Below are 21,478 nucleotides of genomic sequence, written 5' to 3'. Positions count from 1 at the left end.
CCCCCAGCTTTTCTGTAGATTTGAAAATTTCAAAATAAAAAGTTGGGGAAAACCCAGCAAAAACAAAAGGTTGAGAAGAGAGGGTTTACAGATAGGAGAACCATAGCTCTTCACACTAATGTCCTGTTCATTTCCTCAGCCTACATTTGCTTCTTGTGGGCATATTCTGGCTGCGCACTAGTGATAGTGCTTAAGTTCATTCCGTGAGCACAAGGATTAAAGGAGAAATCATAGTAAGTCTCTTAGTGAACAATTCAGCAACTAGACAAGATGTTAAATAAAATGTCTTGGCCTCTACTGACATAAACAAAGCATGAGTAAGCACCACCACTGAGAATTACCTGGTGACTTTGGGCCATGATGGTGGCTCATGGCGTCACAAGTCTCATATTCTCTAATTTCTCCTTGCTATGAAAGCCCACAAGCAATGTCCTCGGGCAACTGAAGGAATGTTATCCTCACTTTCCAGACCAGACATCCTGTCTGTATCAATGAGAATCTATCCTTAAATGAATCAGGCACAAATGGGAACCTTAACACCAGTTGTCTAACCTTAAACTTAACTGCACTTTGGAATCAATCTAGGCTTTCAGAGTATCCACTTAATTATTTCAGGTTGCAGGTACAGTTTGTCAAACCACCGAACTGCTGCCTGTATGTGCAGTGGAAAAAACACTAGCATAGGTGACCAGAGACCTGGATTCCAGGCTTAACTTTACCACAACGTCCTCTGTGAGCCCTGATTTCTAATTCTGTTGGACTATGCCAATAACCTTGGTCATCAACCTCATGTTACTAAGTTAAAGCAATTTGAAAAATTTTAAAGAACCTTATGAATATAATTAGTATTTTAAACAATATCATTTTTATAGTTTTTCTATGGATTTTTCCTAGTATAACTTCATTTTGAAAATCTTTCATTCTTTTTTTTTATTACTTTTTAGAGCTTATTTATTGAAAATCTGAAGCAGAAAATGAAAAATAAAGATTTTACAGTTTTAAGTTTTTTACTTTAAGGACTAAAATATCTTTGTATAAAACTACCTCTGCTATATTTATATACCAACAACCATACTCTTTTTCCAATTATTTTTGAAAAAAGTAGTAATTTCCTTTTAAATACTTACAAAGAACTATAGAACTCCTCTTAACTCTGGAAAGGATAAAACCCTTTTATTATACAAATTAAAATGTAAAGTTAACTTATAAATCTACATTCAACCCCTTTAATATTAACATATATTCAATGGGACTGGCTTCATCAACTTTTTCATTTTGGCATCACAAAGATGAATCTTCTGATGTTCTATAAATAGAATACTTATATGGTAGTCAGTTTATGTGAAATTCAACTGAAATGGTAATAAATAAGAATGGAATGGAAATCAAGGAAAGGTCTTAAATAGGAAGAGAAAGCCCCAGAGTCTTTTAAAGCAACAAGAGCACCTTCCTAATTTAGTTTCAAGATGTGCATCATCTTCCATTCACCCTCATGTTTCCAGGGCCCAGTGTTTTGATGGAGGAGTCTTATCCTGTTGCTTGTTTGGAATCTGCTGCAGGGGGACACCTCCAGCTGTTGGAGATGTCCTGTATTATTAATCAACCACTCATAAAACTTATTTTCCACAAGTACCTGGAACTGCTCCTTTTGATCTTTTGTCAAATGAGACTCCTCCTTCACAGTTTTCTGCCAGATTTGTATCGTCAGTTCTCTTTGACCCAGTGCTTTCTGGTAAGAAGATGGAAGACCCCCAGGTATCTCGGTTGTGTCCCCTTCCATTTCAAAGGGGATAATAAATACATAGAATTCATAAGGTGGTAAGAGTGGGAAGACACTTGTGTCTCTGTTTTCTCTGCATACAATCATTGGATTATCCCAATAGTTAGGCACTGTACCAGTGCTGGCCATATGGTCCTTCAGCATTGGGTAATCGATATGAAAAGGGCAAAAGTTATTGTGTGGTTCCCAGAGAGAATAAGTGGGCATGTAGACATCAGAGTGTAAAAGATGCAGCCTGTTGTAAAAGAGATGGACAAATGATGACAAATGGCAATGCCTTTAATGTTGTCACAGCTGTGGAGGTGAAGATTAGTCTCTACAGGGCCAGGGACAAAGGTGTTATTTCTGCACTTCTCAACTGTCACAGATTGTAAGGGAGAGAGAAGATATACAAAAGGTTCAATGCAACGATGAATCTTTACATGTGCCCCCACCAGAGTATCTGAGCTCTTGGCAAATGTCTGCTTGTAAACCTGGCTCATGACCACCATGTGGTACATCCTAGGGGGCCACGTGAGTATTACAAGCAATCTTAGCTCTTTTGGTCATCCCTTCAACTTGGCGAGCCCAAGCCAATTTCTTTCCAGACCTGAGGGAAGCAGAGGTTCCAAGTGGATTCCCAAACAGGCTCTCAGCCAGGCTTCCAGCTTGTAGAAAGAAAAGATCTTAGAGATCTTTGAGAAGCCACTTTCTGCATATAGTGGCTGCCACAGCGCAAGTTCAAGAAGTGGATATATCTTCCTGGCTCTCCTCACTGTACCTTCAATAAGAAAGGCGAGTGCCACAACAGTTTCTCTAGAGACTAGACTACTATTAGTCGAATGAAACGATGCAGTAAGTTGTTCTGGATCTAAAAGCAGCTCAAGGAGCCCAGCCAGGCACGGCTCAGTGGTTGAGCATCGACCTAGGATCCAGGAGATTGCAGTTCAATTCCCAGTCAGGGCACATGCCGGGGTTGTGGGGTCGATCCCCAGTCGGAGGGTGTGCAGGAGGCAGCTGATCAGTGACAACACTCTCACCATCAATGTTTCAACTCTCTCTCCCCCTTCCTCTCTCTCTGAAATCAATTAAGATATATTAAAAAAATAAAAACAAAAGCAGCTCAAGGAAATCTGACAAATGATCATAGATAAACATTTGGTGACTGTAATCATTCCAGTTCTTATTATGACAACTGGATTTTTCAGTCAGGTCAGGAGACTGAGATCTGTTTCTGGGACTAGGCCACTCTTCTCCAATCAAAGATGTCCTCAGGAAGAACTTTTTTAACTGCCGATTTTTCTGCTTTTCGACTTCATCTTCAGATGTGCACTTGGACATAATCTCAGACCAGTCCAGGTGCTCTCTGGTGTCTTTACTGTAAGACTATTAAATACTTCAAAGTAAAGCCATGCCAGATCCTTAGCCAACTGTAGCTTCCCACATGTAATGTGCCTCCAGGTAGACCAGTACAGGCGTGGGTTAACTCCCTCTGTGGCCTGGGTTCGCATACAGGTGGGTATCTTCCTGAGATACTGAAGGCTGAACTTGGATGGAGAGAGGACCTGTAGGGTCCCCACTATAAAGGGTTCTGCTTTCATACAGAGGAGAACTCCAGACTGATCCATATTATCTCGAAGGACATCTGTGTAAAAAGGCTTCTTTGCATACCTGCAGAGGCTGGCACCACCCAGTCGCACCTCTATGCACCGCCATGCCCTGCTCGCCAGGCAAAAAAGCTTTATTTCTGTATCTGGAATACTGACATTTATTTTGCTGTAATCACTTTTTCTTTAATCCTCACCCAGGGATATTTTTTCCATTGCTTTTCAGAGAGCGTGGAAGGGGGAGAGAGAAACATCAACGTGAGAGAGACATTGATTGGTTGGATCCTGCACGCACCCCAACCAGGCCCAGAGCCTGCAACCAAGGTACGTGCCCTTGGCCGGAATCAAGCCCGGGACCCTTCAGTCCTCAGGCTGATGCTCTAACCACTGAGCAAAGCTAGCCAGGGCTGCTATAATCACTATTAATCCCACATTCGTCTGCCTAAATCACACAAGAACAAAGTAATTAATATGGGATTATCCATGAAAGAGACTAAGGTGAAGTACTATATTGAAATTTAGTCCTTAACATTGGTAATATCCCTTTTGGGAGTCTCAAAAATTTGAGTTATTAGTCCCATTTTTCAAAATATTAACATGAAGAAAAATCAGAACTGCGTGCCAAAAGAAAAAGTGCTTTAGCTGATAATCAACATTTCAATCCTATTTCTCACAACTAACATATTTGGTAATTCTCTACTTTAGTTTCTCTACCTATAATACTGACGTTAATAAGAATTGTAAATAATTAAAAATTATAAAGATTTGAGCAAAATAAATATTGGCTAAATGTTAAATGTCATTCTTAAGTCTTAGGCCCTTGCTTGGTCCTACATGTGTATAGATATTTCCTATATGTATTTATTTAAATAACTTAGAGTCATGTTTTTGAAAGAGAAAAATATACTATCTTCTTGAATCTGGGCCTACACATATGAAACATCTGTGGAAATATTGGAAGGATGGGGACCGTCGGGGCCTGCCAATTAAACAAGTTGGAATGGGAGTGTCTGTGTGCTTCATCAGAGCAAAATTCTCATCTCAGAGTTCTGTACTCCCTAGCAGGTCATGGTATCTGCAGGTCATCAAGGTTAGGAAGCATGATTTGACCATATTTCCTTTGGTAAGCGAGACAACTCAGGAATGTGGACATCTATTATATGTTAGAAAAGTTATTATTGATTTGGTTTACAAAAAGCATAACCTTCACAAGTTTATAAAAGTTGGGGCTAAGCCCTATGTGGTGCAGTTGGTTGAGCACCATCCCGTGCACCAACAGGTTGTTCAATTCCTGGTCAGGGCACATGCCCAGATTCGATCCCCAGTAGGGGGCATGCAGGAGGCAGCCAATCGATGTTGTGCTCTCACATCAATATTTCTCTTTCTCTCTCTCTAGCTACTAGCTACATGTGACTACTGAGTGCTTAAAATGTGGCTTGTTCAAAATGAGATGTTTGTTCTGTAAGTATAAAATACATGCTAGATTTCAAAGACTTAGTTTAAAAAGGGAAAAATATTTCTAATATTTTTAATAATGACTACATGTTCAACTTTTTTAGATCTACTGGGTTAAATATATTATTAAAGTTAGTTTCACCTGTTTCTTTTTACTTTTTTAATGTGATTACTAGGAGATTTTAAATTACAAATGTGACTCATATTTCTTTTAACAACCATGTTCTAGAACATACATCTTTAGTATCTGTGCATTTCTGAGGGATATTTATCTGAAACTGAATTAACTGGATCACAAAGTATAGGTATTTAAGATTGGAATCGAACCAGTGATCTCTTGGTGCATGGGATGATCCTGAACCAACTGAGTCTCACCTGCCAGGGCTATATATATATATATATTTTTTTTTTTTTTTTTTTTTAATTGTTACATTTTATTTTTGTCAGAGTTATATAAGCACAGTGTGTAAAGAATCAACTATTTCTACAAGGATGGTTAGGAAAAAACAGCAGTTTCCTTCCCCCATTCCATTATTTCCTCTTCCTTGATAGTTGACTATTCTGTTTTTTACCTATATACCTGTGATCAACATGCATCTTAATTCATCATTTTTGGCATTATATTCACTTTTTCCATCAATCTATTCTCCCATTATAATTTATCCTGTAATTCTGACTAGATCAGTTGTTAGCGTTTGCATTATGGCTATTAAAAGCTATTTACAGCTGTGCTATAAAGTATACCACGGTTATCTTTCCTTCCCTGTATAATTTGTTTTCCTTGGAGTTAATTATCTTTTAAATTTTATTTTACTTAGCTTTTTATACATTAGTTGCTAATCACTAATTCTAATCAAACTGTTATTCATCTAAACACTTTCAAGATATTCTGACATATCAGTATCTTAGTCAATTCATCATTTTGGTAAAACTGCTCACAAAGCCTTGTGACCACCTCTGTCTGGGACAGACTATCCTGTCCTGGGACCTCCTGACTTTACCATCATACTGAGGAGTCCTTTTGCTTCTCTTCTGTGTTGGATCTCTTGTTTCCTGGATCCCATATATTTATTCCTCTTTCTTGGTTTATTCACTCATTTCATAGCGCACATCCTCTTGTAGCTTCATAAAAAAGGGTGCATGAGAAGTAAAATTTTTGAGACCACAGATTTCTGAAAACATCTTTATTGTACATTCCAACCATACTGATAGTCTAGCTGAGTTCAGAATTTTAGGTTGAAAATAAAATTTCCCTCAGAATTTTGAAGGCATTGTTCATTGACTTCTAGCTTCCAATATTGCCATTTAGAAATGTGAAGCTATACTAAATTCTGATCCTTTCTTTGCATATGACTGTTCTCTCTTTCTGGAAGCTTGAAGGATTTTCTCTTTGTCCTCAGTGTTCTGAAATTTCACAATGATGTACCTTGGTATGGTTCTACCATCCATTACAGTGGGCACTCAGTGGGCCCCTTTGATATGGAAACAAGTCTTTATGAGTTCTGGGAAATTATTTTGTTAATGATTTCCTCCCCTCCACTTTCTTACTCTGGAACTCCTATTATTTAGAAATTGTATCTTTTGGATTGTCCTTAAATCTTATTGTTTCCCACTATTTTTACCTCTCTGTCTCTTTGCTCTACTTTCTGGGAGACTTCCTCACAACTTTATCTTCCAAACTATTGAGTTTAAATTTTTTATTATGTTTTTACTTTCCAAGAGCTCTTTTTGTTTGTTTGCTCTGAGAGTGCTCCTTTTAAAAATAGTGTCCTGTCCTTGCTTCACAGTTGCGGTATCTTTTGTTTCTGAGGATGTTAATAATGTGTGTGGGGTTTTTGTTGTTGCTGTTTGCTTTGGTCTCTATCACATTAAAGGCTTTCTTTAGAAGTCTGATAATTCTTGACTGTCTGCTTATATGTAAAAGTTGGAGATTGCGAAGTTAATTGGCACTCTGAGTACAGGGGTAGGACTTCTAAAGTTTGGATCTCACTGCAGAATGACCTTGCTAGGCCATTTCATTAGGGAAACCCTTTTCAAAAAAAAATTTTTTTTATTGATTTCAGAGAGAGGAAGGGAGAGGGAAAGGGAGGGATAGAAATATCAGTGATGAGAGAGTCATTGATTGGCTGCCTCCTGCATGCCCCCAACTGGGGATCGAGCCCGCAACCCAGGCATGTGCCCTGACCAAGAATCAAACCTCGATGTCCTGGATCATAGGATGATGCTCAACCATTGAGCCACGCAGGTTGGGCTAGGGAAACCCTTTTGTCAGTATGCTCAGATGTTTTCTTTTGAGCTGGTCAGGTTCCCCAGAGCCAACTCAATCTTCTGCCTGGAAGGTACATACCTGGCTATCAGCATTCTGAAGGACTCAATGCGGAAGGAAGGTAGTCAGTATGCATAAAATCATTTAACCTCCATTTTTTATCAGGCTAGTACTCTGCCCCCAAATGTGCCCCATACCCCCTAATCCAGAGATTCTCTATTTTGCCTTTTTAAAGAATAAATCTTTGGTCTCTGCTGAGGAGGAGGAAGAGCATCTAGGGATCTCTGGTTTTTTAAACAGCCTTTTAACCAATCTTCATTATTTTAGCACATGCCCCTCCACACCCACCTCCCCCTTATAGAAAGCCAACTTCTGAGCCTTCTGGGGATTCCCCAGTGTAAATAGGCTCTAAGCTTTCCCCTCTACAGGCACAGGATTCAGTTTTCTTGAGAATCCTAAGTCATTTAATAACTTCCCATCTGCTTTCCAGCTTCTAACATTTTGTTGCTGTTGCCTCCTCTTCTGTTTTCTCCATTCTTACAGGGATTTATGTCTTTAAAAAAATCGCTTTATCATTCTTTTAGTGTTGTTTCAGGAAGTGGTGAGAGTAGATATGTGTGTTCAATCCATCATTTTTACCTATATGTTCCTATGTGGTTTTTATAGGGCAAAAGCTGTCTCCTAACTTTAGTGAATCAACTCCATGTAAAAGCATATTCTAGACAATCGAGCCTATCAAGATGCATTTCTATGTGCAAAAGGTTTGTCTACCCCTTTATAAGAATTTCTGTTTGGTAGCTCTGGGTTCACTTGTGTGCCCCAATTAGTGGTGTCACTTAGTATGTGAAAAAACCTTTGGTCAAGAATATTAAGACAGTGACATAAGAAAAATTACGAGATATAAGTACTTCTTAAGTACTAGCGAGAATAGAAATTCAAAACAGTCCAAATGAAGTAATAAGTAATTCTCCAAGACCACATTTATTCCAGGAGAAAAAAGAGCGAGCCCAACTACATGGGTATCCACTCAGAAACAGCTCACCTGGGCTAATTAACATTCTCACCTATGCACTAAGGCACATATCACCATGGAATGAGCTACATATGCAGTCCTCTACCCAAAAAATACTTAGTTTTACACATTTTAAGTCTTTACAATTCACAGACTTGACAGTAACACACTTCTACCTTGACATTATTTTTATGGCTTATCATGAGTGGATCAAGGTTGTAGAACTAGTTTTTAAGCAGAAATCAGTATCAGAAACCATATAGATGTTTCTTAGTCAATAACAATAACCATCAATCATCTCAACAAGCAACTCGTTTACAAGTCCACATATGCAGAAAATCAGCACATATATTCCATTACCTATAGAAACCTTGCTATAAGTTTTCATTCTAAAGGAACCTGAGTTTCAGAAGCAAGCGAACATTCTACCAGCCAAGCTGAGAAGGCCAGGAAAAGGCAATAAAGGCAGTGAGTACCTGCACTGATCCCCCATGGCGGTCTGCAGCCAAGTGAGACGTCAGGTACGAGGTATTGGTCTGCCGGCTGGGCTGGATTTCCCACTCTCCTCGGCGCTCTGATGATGCAGTCTGCTCAGGCATTAGGAAGCATGAGAGCAAGACATGGAAGGAAAGGTGAAGCAACAGCAAGCAGTAACAAAATCAAGTACATTAGCATTCTTGAAGGTTTTTGTTTTGGATTTTAAATTAACAACTGCTGCAAAGCACGGGGAAAAAGTTAGCTTGGCTACATTCATTTCAGTCTAATAAGCCAATACCTGATAGTCTACAACACACCATCCTCACCCAGATATGGGGGGGGGGGGGGGGAATCACCAAAGGTGGGGGGATCAAAAGTTGAAATCACCACCTTTTAGCTTTCATATTAGTAAAATTTCAGTAGCCACTAAGCAGACCAAATTCAGAATGTTAAGACTGCTAAACAAAGGAACAATCATATTTACAAATCATTTCACTGACTAAAGAATAATCTAAATAGACAGCAGTCAATACAGAAAATTCCTAGCTATTGTTAGGCATCAAGATAATATGCCTTTTCCTTAAGGAGGCCCACTACTCTCAACATAAACCTCCAAGAGACTTCCACCCAGACAAAACGAGCAGTGGCAGTGGCTGGAATATGCTTTCTTAGCTGAAAGAATGAACAAAGAGCATCTCTTCAAAAGCAGGTTCACAGGCCAAGAATATGAAAAGATGGGAGGAAATAAGGCTAACAGAGCCTGTTAACCCCTACTACGCTCACTCCTCTATCACACAATTGATGGGCAGTTCTACACAGAATAAGGAGGCTCTTTAGGCATTATCATCAATGTCATGTCCGTGCCTTGATTTCCAAATAAGCTCTCTGGTTTTCTTTTGAGAGCCATTATCTGCCTACTAGCCATCTTCAGCTGGAATACACTGCCAGTATTTCAAACTCAAGATGTCTAAATTCAACCTCCAAATAAGTTTCTCCCCCAACTTTCCCATTTCTAGTAATAGGACCACAAGCCTCCTCATTATCCAGGCTTAAAGCCTCAGCAGCAGCTCTGACTCACCATCCTCCTCAGCCCTGACATACATGTGGGCTGCGAATTCTGGCAGATTATATCCCTGTGTCATTTTTCAATTCTATCTCATTTTTACTATTACAACCCATCAAGGACCCCGTTGGCTCTCAAGCGAACTCACTGTCTTATTGGTCTGCCTGCTGGCTGCCGGGCTGTTACTATCTTCTGGGCCCAAAAATTTCTAAAGCGAAGTTTTGGTCCTTATCACTCCTCTGTTCTAACACCTCTAGTACTCAATCCCTACTGAAAGTAAGTACCGATTCTCCAGCCCAGCATTCCAGGAGCTTCATTAAGTGACTCTAACCTAGTTTCCTAGACTGTCTTCTATATTCACACCAAATATTTTAGGAGAAAGAACTAGATAATTTGCTGTTACTCATATTTCCTTTTTTATTTTCATTTGCACTTAATTCTTCTAAAAGCATTTCAAATGCAGCCTCTTTCACGAAACTCTTTGTCATGCTCATTCTAGGTGAAATGTCTCCTTCTAACCCCTGATTATTTGAGATTTGGGAAGCTTATCTATTCTGTCTTGTGTTTTTCTTATCTGGCTACTTGGCTTCTCTGCTTGTCAGTTCTTGGAGGACAAGGACTCCCTACTTATCCTGGTATCCCCAGGACATACTTTCACAGAGTAGTTCCTCAGCTAGATTTACTGAGTCAAAGTTGCTGAAAAAATGTATGTTGTCACTAACATTAATATCTTTCCATCTCTCTCAAGGAGAGATTTTATTTTCTTCTTTCACTGATTTCAAAACTTGGAAGAGTCTAAAAAAAATCATACTGCTTTCAATCCCTAGAGTCATAAAAGGGACATATTTAACTGCAATTTTTAAAAAAGCCTAAGAAAACAACCCTAATAAAAGAATATAAGCCATGAGACCACAGACTACACACAGTGTAACAGCTTAACAGACACTAGAAATCCATTTACCCATAGTGCACAGGGCACAAAGAATTCTACCCAGCAAGAATTCAGAATCCTACTGGGAAGGAGGTAAAAATTTGCATTAATATGGGGAATTTCAATCCCTCAGCAGCCATGGGATACTAAAAGTTCTGAAAGGGAAAAAAATCAGAGCGATCTTCAGATTAAACTCTTCAAAATGAAGCTTATTGCCTTTCAGGTGAGATTTCCTAATTACATACACTGGTTTAATAACCTTTTGTTTAAAAGTACATTGCTATTCACTGTACTTTCTCAGATACTAAATATGACCTTATTTTCCACTCTGACAATATAAGTTTTCAATCATCACTTGTTCCCATACTTTTAAAATCCATTCAAAAGAGCAGCATTGATTATGAATTCACTGAAGCAGAAAAGACCAGGAAGCCAAAGGAAACACACGTTTTAGTTTACAAATATTCCAAAAAATGCAAAAAGGTAGATATGCTGATTAGATTTCACTGATTACTTAAGTTATTTATTTTTCCACATCTTTTCTATTTAAATGCATTTTTTTTTTTTTTAGGCAAATTTCAATACAGGCATTTTCATTATAAGGTAATATAAGTTCATTATAGAATAGTTTAGAAAAAATATTACCCACACCCTGGCCAGTTTGACTCAGTGGTTAGAGCACTGGCCCAGGGATAGAAGGGTCTTGGGTTCAATTCCCTGTCAGGGCACATGAGGGAGGCAACCAATCAATGTATCTCTCTCACATAGATGCTTCTGTCTCTCCCTCCTTCCCTCTCCCCCTCTCTTCTACTCCCTGAAAAGCAATGGAAAAAATATTCTTGGGTGAGTATTAACAAAAATAAATAAATAAATAAATAAATATTACCCACCATACTACATCTTCCAACACTAGTTCTGTTAATATTCTGGCATTATTTCCTCCCACTGATTCTCTCATCTTCCCTTCCCCTGAGGGAAGTCTTGAGGCACTTCTAATTTTGTATTCTGATTTCCTCACTATACAAACCATAAATATTCTCAGGTTGCTACAAATTTTTCTAAATATTCTTTTAAGTGACTATATAATATTTGCAAGTCACTTTATTATAACCCAGTTTATTCGATAAAGGATTTGAGCTGGATCCATAACCATTCCTTTATAAATGGAGAGGTGGGTCATTTCTAAAACTTTGCTACAAATGACACTGTGACAATTTTATACATATAACTTAACCATTATCTTGGGTTAATTATGATTGATTCCAAGAGTAAGATTATTGTATCAGAGAGGACAGTAACTTTATCAAATTACTTTCTAGAGTATTTGTAACAATTTGCAAAGTCAAGAGCAATGTATGAGAGTGTCAGTTTAACTGTGTACTCAACTATGCTTTTAGAAAAAGGGATAGGAGAGAAAAGAACTGCAGAAGTCAATAGTATTCTGTCAAGTCAGAAGTCAGTCAAATTACAATTTTTAGCCAACTACTTTGATCAAAGCATGTAATTATGGACCCAATTTGCTAAACTTCATCTTTTGGCCTATCTACTCTCTCTTTTATCTACTCTCTAATATATAGATTTCCTTACTTTACACATATTTTTTTCTTAGCCACCAAGCCGCACATTTTGCGAAGAGTATCTACTTACTGGTATGTCTGTCTATATTTTGTATGTACTTCACTGTACATACATGTGTGTATATATTTATATATACTATTTTTAACCTATGTACTTTCACATGTGCATCTGTGAGATGATAAGTGTTGTTGCATTTTATTGTAAAAGTGCCCGAATATAAAAAAGTGAGGTCAGGAGTGAGGGGAAACAAGCTAATTTGATAGGTGATAATGCTTCTGTGTGTATGCATGTGCAAGCACACATGTACATGTTTATCTACTTATTATTCTTTGCTTATTTATCTACTGGAGTCCTCATTTTTCTTTTAGCAACATATTATGATATAAAGATAATCATCATATTCACTTCCCAATCAGTTTCTCCTTTCTTTAAATGATGTCAAATTCATTGATTTTTGTGCATGTGTTGACTCCTCTGTCTTTAGGCTAAGAGAAGCCTCATCTAAACCACTAGTTTTCCAAACCACGAACACTGAAAGAGAGATGACATGGTCCTCCATGGAGTGGCCTAAAGCAAAGCTGAGTCTTCATTCAAAACTCTAGAGTTAACCTGGGTACAGGGACAGAGGTGGAGTGGAGGTGCCAGCTTATTCCCAGGTCATCTGAAGTCCAAATTACCCGTCCTTCCTAACCAGCACTGGCAAGAGCTGCACTCTGGAGTGCCAATGAGACCTGAAATGGGCTAGCCTGTATATCCTGTATGCCCAGCAGGTCCTTTCAACCAAGAGATTCCGACAGGCCCAGATTCTCTAGAGTGGATGCTTCACGTAAGGCACCTGGCTACATCTCAGTGCCATTACACAAACCCTGAGGGATGCTAGAACGCCACCACACAGTGAAAACTGACAAGGCTTTTGTCTTTAAATTCAATATATATACTTAAGCAGAAAAGCTGAAGAATTTGGGTGTGAACATTAGCCACAAATAAAGGAAATGTCTGAAACAATGAAGGTCCAATACATACCTGATTTCGTAGAGGTTGTTGTGATGGCCGATCCCTGTGTGTGTGACTTTCTCGAGTTATTGCAGATGCACCAGAATCTACATGAACTGACCCTACTGGAGTAGGCTGGAAAAATATAACAAAAAGTCAAATGGGGAAAACAGGTCCAACTTAATGCCTTGGCAAAGGACAGCATCATTCAAATTCTAATAGAATAGCAGTAATTATTATTTTCAGCCATCAAGGGCAGTTTCAAGTCTTCTTGTCTTCTCAGTTTGTTTATCTGCAAAAGGGATGCAGCTTGGTCCTCAACAGTTCATTGAAGAGTAGCTTACCTTTGAAAATAAAGAAACATCCTGCAGTGATGTCTGTTAGCATGCTCTCACGCCCTGTGACCAACCCCTGGCCAGAGGGGCAAATTCAAAAGTGTCCTAAGGTACTAGGTTACACTCCCATAGGAGTCAAGCATCTTAACAGCTTATGTAGCACCAGCTTCTGGATCATTCAAATGAAAATTCTTCTTTAAAACTGCCTTAAATCCTGGTCTCTTGGGACATACTGGTCATAAGCTTAAAAACATACAAAGGGAGTTACTCCTATGTCCTAACTTTAGTAAGAGAAATCTATAGCATCATCCTGAAAAGGGTGGTAAACGTAAAGTCTAGTCAAAGGAATGCACACCCCCCCTAGATTTAAGCAGAAAGTCTGGCAAGGAAAAGGGTGAGGTAGTGCTGGTCTGAGGTGAGGAGGTAAAAAGGAGATACTCACAATAGGCCTCCCAACCCAATCATAGGCGTAGTCAAAGGTGTAGCCTTTCCTTTCAAAGAGGTCTGTGAAGAGGGTCCGTAAATACTCATAGTCAGGTTTTTCAAAGAAGTCTAATCGCCTGACATATCGCAGGTAGGTTGCCATCTCCTCTGTTAGGAAAGAGGTGAAAGGCCATGCTCATTAACTGAATGCTTCCCATGGGCAGAAGCTCTGGGCCAAGCAAGGAATACTGTACAGGTTATTTGATACTGGTGTTTTCTTTATGGACCAATGAAAGTGACAACACCTACCTTGGTCTAAATAACAATAAAAGAAAATTTAAGTTTTCTGGGGAGTACCTTTATCTAGAGAGCCAGGTCACGGTCTTCACCTGCTTCAAAGCTCTAATCACATTTGCTGGAGTTCTTTCAACATCTTACCTGGGAAGTTTTCACAGAGTGCTTCAATGGGAGTATTCCTTTTGGTGTCACCAATTTTTTGATATCTCTCTTTTAATGTATCAGCCTATAGACAGTAAAGAGAGAAAGTTATTTGGAAAGAGGTGCTAAGTATGGGAGGTCCAGTATGTTTGAGAACACAATGGTTGTTTCACTCAAGCTGGCCAGGATTTGTTAGTCTCAATTGTTTTTCTCTCTAACACTAACAAATAAGAAATGTAGTAGAGATGATGTATTTAAATGTGTACAAAACATATGCTCTCTTCTGGAATGTTTACTTGAAAATATATTTAGTAGTCTCAGAAAAACACCATCAAATGTAATGAGACAACTGGCTAGGATAAGAAAATAAAATTGCAGAAGCTTAGTAATCTCTCATAGCCACTAGAGTTCAAAAGTGATTCACCCTTTCCCTGGCTGGCTGGCTCAGTTGGATGGAGTGTCGTCCCATACACCAAAAGGTGGCGGGTTTGATTTCTGCTCAGGGTACATGCCCAGGTCTTGGGTTCAATTTGTGTGCAGGAAGTAACCAGTCGATGTTTCTCTCTCCCCCGTCCTCTCTCTGGAATCAATTTAAAAAAAGAGTTAGCCTTCGCCTTCTTAGATCAGCTTTATGATGAGATTAAAAATATTGCTAATCCAAGTGCGGCCAGATAAATAGATGGCTCTACATCATATTTATTGTGAAGCAGAATAGAAAAAAGAACAAGAAGTAGAAAACAATGCCTTTCTACAATGTGGTACCAGAGGGAAAAATGTTATCCATGATACCAGCATGGCTAACAGACAGGTTTGACACACGTGTCAGTGGTTCAAAGCAGCCAAGTTTGGTTTGCTCAGGACTATAGACAGAAGCTTCTGGAGCTTGGACCAACATTGTGGTCTCAAGGGAGTCTCTTGAGGCTATATCTAGCCTGCTGTATCTAGCTTTAAGCAATAATGTTCTAAAGTAAGATGGAGAAATTACAGATCTACAACTATCACTAAAATGATTCATGGACTGTGAGAAAGTTTCAAGCAATTAATAATACATACATGAATGCATTGTTTGGCTATATAATGAGCAAATAGGATGTGAAACTCTATTTGACAACTGTCAATATCAATGAGAAGATATATATGTCTAGGAGAAGACCATGGAAGAGATGTCAAGAGAGGAAGTTAAGGGGAAAGAAATATAATCTTCCCAAAGGGAAGGGGTAGAAGCCTTATATTGTAGGACAATGTTCTAGAGAACACAGCATAACAAGTCATTCTGCCCTTTTGGAGGGGGTAGAGGGTGTAAGAGTACCCAAAGCTACTGATTCTTTCCACGCCAATGTGTTGATGCAAATTAAACTCAAAAATATGTCTCACATTAACTGTCTAATGGGACTTAGCATGGGTTAGAAGCTTACCATTTTCTACTCTACAGCCAGAGGCACAGAGTAATTACAATGGTTATATTTATAATTAATAATTAACTCTGACATAAATGTACTGTACTTACACCTACCAAAGGAAGGGTATTTAAACTACATGTTTCACAAAGAATGGCTATTGTCTGCATAGGCATTTATTCAATAAAACACTTGAACAGCAAAGTTAAACCTGGATTTTTGTTTTAGTTCAGGTGAGCACTCAGCCTATATAGGATGAACAAATATTTCCAGTTTCCCTTAGGGATGCACCCAGCCCTGCTGGCTTTGCTGGTAAAATGTGTAGCAGCTGCTGTCAATTTGTTCCAGAAATTCCCCAACACACTGGGAACACTCGTCTTGCTACATAATGGTAGTGGAGGAGAATACTGACTGAGAGAAAAGCAGCACTGCCAAGGCTGGGAGGGAATGAGGGAAGAGACTATGGAAAATCCAAAAACAAGGAAGAAGGATTCAGATGGGGAAGACGACAAATGTAAGCAAAACAGAGCTTCCAAAGCCCAGGTGAGCATTTACAATATAGACTAATGTAACTAGTCCCTGCTTCTCATTTCTGTAGCCAATCATCTCCTTTGTGCTTCTTGCAGATATCAAGTCAGCAACCCCTTCATTAACAACTGAGTATTGAAACAAAGCCCTCCACTGAGCACTTTCAAGGATACCTTGAGTCCTTGCCAGGGCAGGCTGCCTCGAAGGAAATACATGAACATATGGCCTAGGGCTTCCAAATCATCCCGCCGGCTTTGCTCTAAAAGGGAAGACAGATCACACATTACATTTGCAGTTAATAAAGTAGAAAGGGGCTCAAAACCAAACAGTCCGTTCAGAAACCCTCCTGCTCTGGAAAGGTTCTGCTTACTAATTCTTTGTTTATCTAAATCAGGGATAGTATTTTAGATTAAGACAGAAAAACAATGTGTACCTCCTTCGCCTAGATCTGTAACTGGCAAGTAAATATCAAGTGAAAAGAGCAAATCTGAAACTAAAACCAAGTCCAAATCACTAAACAGTGAGTAGCCACCCCTCATCCAATGCTGTCACCTTCCTGAAAGTAAGATCAATTAAATGAAAGGTTATTTTCAGTGCATGGGCTACAATTATCCTTGTTTACCATCAGAGAAGGTGAGCAGCAGACTAGCTAAAGCTGTTAAAATTGTCCATTCTGGCTAGGCCTGCAAAGGCACAAGCATGGCTAGTGCTTTTTATTTGTCATAAAAATAAAAACTAATATCAAAATTTAATTTGATATAATTGAACATCAATGTATAATCTCTCAGCTCCATTCCATTTGTGCCATGTTCCATAGCCACCTTAAGAAAAATTAAAAATTTATTACTAAGGCGCCCTTTATGGGCATATAAAACAGGATCCCTGCATTCTAGGAGCTTATCATGTAAGACAAATTGCTGGGTTTTTCTCTCTTTTAGTTGGAATGATTAAAACGGTAAGGAACTGCAGAATAGTTAATAAAAAATTGTAACTTCATCTCAGAAAACATCCGATACCACCTCTGGTTGTCAGACTGAATTTAAATAGTACACGCCTCCATTTCTAATTTGACAATAATGGTTCATCTCAGACATTTTATGTGTGTGTTTTTTTCCCCCAGAATCAAGTTTAGGGTTTTATAAGAAAAAATTACAGAAGCAAGACTAAGGGGCTACCTTAAATTTGTGCTTCCACTGTACAGAAAGTAAAACCCAGGAGAGTCTGGGGGACAAGGGACTACTTAGCTAATTCAAAATACCAACGCACAACATGTTTAATTGCTGCCATCAATTATGGGCAATTTACATGAAAAAGAGTACTACTCTACAGGATAGAAAAACAAAGAAAGATTTGCTCTTTCTAATTTGCTGTTGGAAGGTTTTTGGAAAGGTGGTCACTAATGGCAAGGAGGATTTTGGAAAGGTGATCACTAATGGGAAGGATGATTTTGAAAAGGTGGTCACTAAAGGGACCCTGATAAGATATATAAATAACATAACTTTGAATACATCAATTGAAATGATCTTTAAAAGAATAAAACAGCAAAACCAGGAGCTTTTGCCTACTCAACTTGCCTAAAATTTGCAATAAATTTTATATGTAATTGAAAACAAAAAGCCATTAGACAAATGCAGAGTTTGTTAACAGAATTTAAAGATAAGCAAATTAAGAGAGAAAGCAGCAGCAGGGTCAGTCGAGGCCTCCCACAAATCAAGACAGATTAAGAAATCACACCCTGCAGTTTCTCACACAACATCACACCTACTCATCAGCTCTCCATTTTTATATCCACTTCCTGTAACAAGAGGCCCCTTGGTAATAAAAAATTTACTGGAAAAATGGTTGCACTTTAGTTAGTTGAGCACAAGAGGGCGAAACTCTCCACATTTTCAATATTGAAAAAAAGGCCAACTTCTTTCTTTTCATAGCAAAGACCATTCATTATGAGTTTTTTTTCTTAATTTTTAAATTTTATTTTTGTTTAAAATATTACAGATGTCCCTTTTTCTCCCCAATGACCCATTCCACCCAGTCCCATCCCCCTCCCCAGCCCCTCTCCCTACCATTGTCCGTGTCCTTGGCTTGTGCATATATGCATATAAATTCTTTGGTTACTCTCTCCCCCTCCACCCACCTGCCCTCCTCCATCCCTCTGACATTCGTCAGTCTCATCTATGCTTCCATGTCATTGGATACTCTGTTCATCAGTTTATTAAGTTCTTTAGATTCCACATATAAGTGAGATCATGTGATGTTTGTCTTTCTCTGCCTGGCTTATTTCACTTAGCATAATTTTCTCCAGGTCCATCCATACTGTCCCAAAGGGTATGAGATTCTTCTTCTTTACAACTGCATAGCACTCCATGCTGTAAATGTCCCACAGCTTTTTTATTGCCTCATCTACTGATGGGCACTTGGGCTGTTTCCAGATCTTAGCTATTGTAAACTGTGCTGCTATGAACATCGGGGTGCATATATTCTTTCTGATTAGTGTTTCAGGATTCTTAGGATACATTCCTAGAAGTGGAATCACTGGGTCAAAAGGCAGCTCCATTTTTAATTTTTTGAGGAACCTCCACACTGTTTTCCATAGTGGCTGCACCAGTCTGCATTCCCACCAGCAGTGTACTCGGGTTCCCCTTTTCTCCACACCCTCGCCAGCACATGTCGTTTGTTGACTTGTTGATGGCAGCCATTCTGGCAGGTGTGAAGTGATACTTCGTTGTGGTTTTAATTTGCATCTCTCTGATGATTAGCGATGTTGAACATTTTCTCATGCGTCTCTTGGCCATCTGTATGTCCTCTTTGGAGAAGTGTCTATTCAGGTCCTTTGCCCATTTCTTAATTGGGTTGTTTGTCTTCCTCTTGCTGAGTAATATGAGTTCTTTGTACACTTTGGAAATTAGCCCCTTATCAGATTCATCCTTGGCAAATATGTTTTCCCTGACCGTGGGATTCTTTTGTATTTTGAGGCTGTTTTCTTTTGCTGTGCAGAAGCTTTTTAGTTTGATGTACTCCCATATGTTTATTTTTTCTTTTGTTTCTCTTGCCCTAGGAGATATATCAGTGAAAATTCCACTACATGGGATGCCTGTGACTTGACTGCCTATGTTTTCTTCCAGGATTTTTATGGTTTTGTGACTTATATTTAAGTCTTTTATCCATTTTGAGTTTATTTTTGTGTATGGTGAAAGTTGGTGGTCTAGTTTCATTCTTTTGCATGTATCTGTCCAATTTTCCCAGCACCACTTATTGAAGAGACTGTCTTTACTCCATTGGATAATCTTGCCTCCTTTGTCAAATATTAACTGACCATAATGGCGTGGGTCTATTTCTGGGGTCTCTGTTCTGTTCCATTGATCTATATGCCTGTCGTTGTACCAATACCAGGCCGTTTTGATTACAATGGCTTTGTAATACAGTTTGAAATCTGGTAATTTGATCCCTCCCACTCTGTTCTTTTTTCTCAAGATGGCTGCAGCTATTCGGGGTCTTTTTTGGTTCCATATAAACTTTCTAAATGTTCGATCTAGGTCTGTGACATACGCTGTTGGTATTTTAATAGAAATTGCATTGAGTTTATAAATTGCTTTGGGTAGTATGAGCATTAATTCTTCCAATCCATGAGCACGGTATATTCTTCCACTTGTTTAAATCTTCCTCTATTTCTTTTTTCAGTGTCACATAGTTTTCCGAGTACAGGTCTTTTACATCCTTGGTTAAGTTTATTCCTAGGTATCTTATTTTTTTAGTTGCAGTGGTAAATGGTATTGTTTTCTTAGTTTCTCTCTCTGAAAGTTCACTGTTGGTGTATAGTAATGCCATTGATTTCCGGATGTTGATTTTGTACCCAGCTACCTTGCTAAATTTGTTTATCAAATCTAGTAGTACTTTGATGGAGTCTTTAGGGTTTCCTATGTACACTATCATGTCATCTGCAAATGATGACAGTTTTACTTCCTCCTTTCCAAGAGATATTTTTAAATAAAACAATAATAAAATAAACATTTAAGCTCACTGGAATAATAAAGTAACTTTCAAAAACTGAGAACCATAAAGAATAGCTGTGGAATATGGGATAATAGGAAAAACAATGGTTTTGGAGTCAGGTCATCTGGACCTTGACCCATCCTTTCCATTCATTTTGTCCATGTGAAATTCAGCATGACCAAGTCATCTACTTTGGGCCTAAATTTCCTCATCTGAAAATAAAGCTGTTGATTTAGATAATCTGAAAAGTCATTTTCCAGCTCTAAAATAATCTATGATAATTCAAGCCATTAGGACCTTTCAAGAAAAAAAAAGTGAAAACAAGAGCCATGCTTTACCTCCATATTTCTTTGACCATTCTACATTCAAGTCAGTATTTCCATCTGCCCTTGTTTATTCATGCAAGATATTTTCATTTTTAAAGAAGAAAGATTTCAATACCAATGAGACCTGTAGGACACAAAATGCTTCCACACCATAAAGGCTTGCTTTCAACCAATCAGAAAAATGTGTTTGGTTTACACACATAGGCATCCCTGATTTTAGGTCAAATACACTTTGTTGTAGGAAAGAGGCTGGGTGACACAGTGTTCTCATCCTAACTTCAATGATTAAAGAATACTTAATGAGCTGCCTTATTAATCAGGGCTTAATCAGTGGGGAAGGTGGCTAATCTCAAGTGGCAATGTCAGGTTTTAGGAAGCATCTTCCCTATTCTGTTCCCTCACAAAATTAATAAGCAATTCTCTCTAAGTCATTTAAAGATACACTTCCCTTTTTCTTCATTACAATATAAAAGATGCCTACACATTTAAAAATTTGTGTTTGTTTTTCAGACTCAAGTTTAGGGCTTTATCATCCATGATTTCATCTCAAGTTGTATCTCACTACTTTGTAATGTCATTTTTGCTTTTCACTAACACTAATAGGACTAAAGTTCCTTGAAACCCTGGCCAGAGTTTAAAGGGCATTTGACAACCATCTATATATATTCCCTGTGATACTGAAAGGACAAGATATGGTGACAGGTTGAATCTGACCTGAAAAACTCTATAATTAGGAAGTCCAAGTTTGGAGATAAACTCTTAAGTTCCAGTAGAAATGGCTACACCAAGAGATGAAGGAACCCAGTCTGACAAAAGTAGATGCTTAAAACATTTTGTTGAATAAGTAAGTGATAATTACCACTGTAGAGTCTTTACTACTATCAGGCACTATGCTAAGCA

The 21,478-nt window shown here is 38.5% G+C and overlaps 1 protein-coding gene and 1 pseudogene across 5 annotated transcripts in view; both read right to left on the bottom strand.

Moving 5' to 3' along the window:
- The window catches only part of CSNK1G1 (casein kinase 1 gamma 1), a 137,823-nt gene that overhangs the window by 15,817 nt on the left and 100,528 nt on the right, over nt 1–21,478 (bottom strand). For all 5 annotated transcript variants that reach the window (XM_087820921.1, XM_016208592.2, XM_087820943.1 and 2 more), the window contains 5 exons: nt 16,436–16,521; nt 14,338–14,422; nt 13,919–14,067; nt 13,172–13,276; nt 8,576–8,686 (listed from right to left, as the gene is read on the bottom strand). In XM_087820921.1, coding sequence (XP_087677047.1) covers nt 8,576–8,686; nt 13,172–13,276; nt 13,919–14,067; nt 14,338–14,422; nt 16,436–16,521 — 536 coding nt within the window. The remainder of the gene's footprint in view (nt 1–8,575; nt 8,687–13,171; nt 13,277–13,918; nt 14,068–14,337; nt 14,423–16,435; nt 16,522–21,478) is intronic.
- Nucleotides 1,437–3,419, bottom strand: LOC107533774 (TBCC domain-containing protein 1-like; annotated as a pseudogene).

Source organism: Miniopterus natalensis, chromosome 1 (genome assembly GCF_054644295.1).
Source record: "Miniopterus natalensis isolate mMinNat1 chromosome 1, mMinNat1.hap1, whole genome shotgun sequence".
Classification (NCBI taxonomy): domain Eukaryota; kingdom Metazoa; phylum Chordata; class Mammalia; order Chiroptera; family Miniopteridae; genus Miniopterus; species Miniopterus natalensis.
Note: the sequence above shows the minus strand (reverse complement) of the source record. Positions and strands in the feature narration are given on the sequence as shown.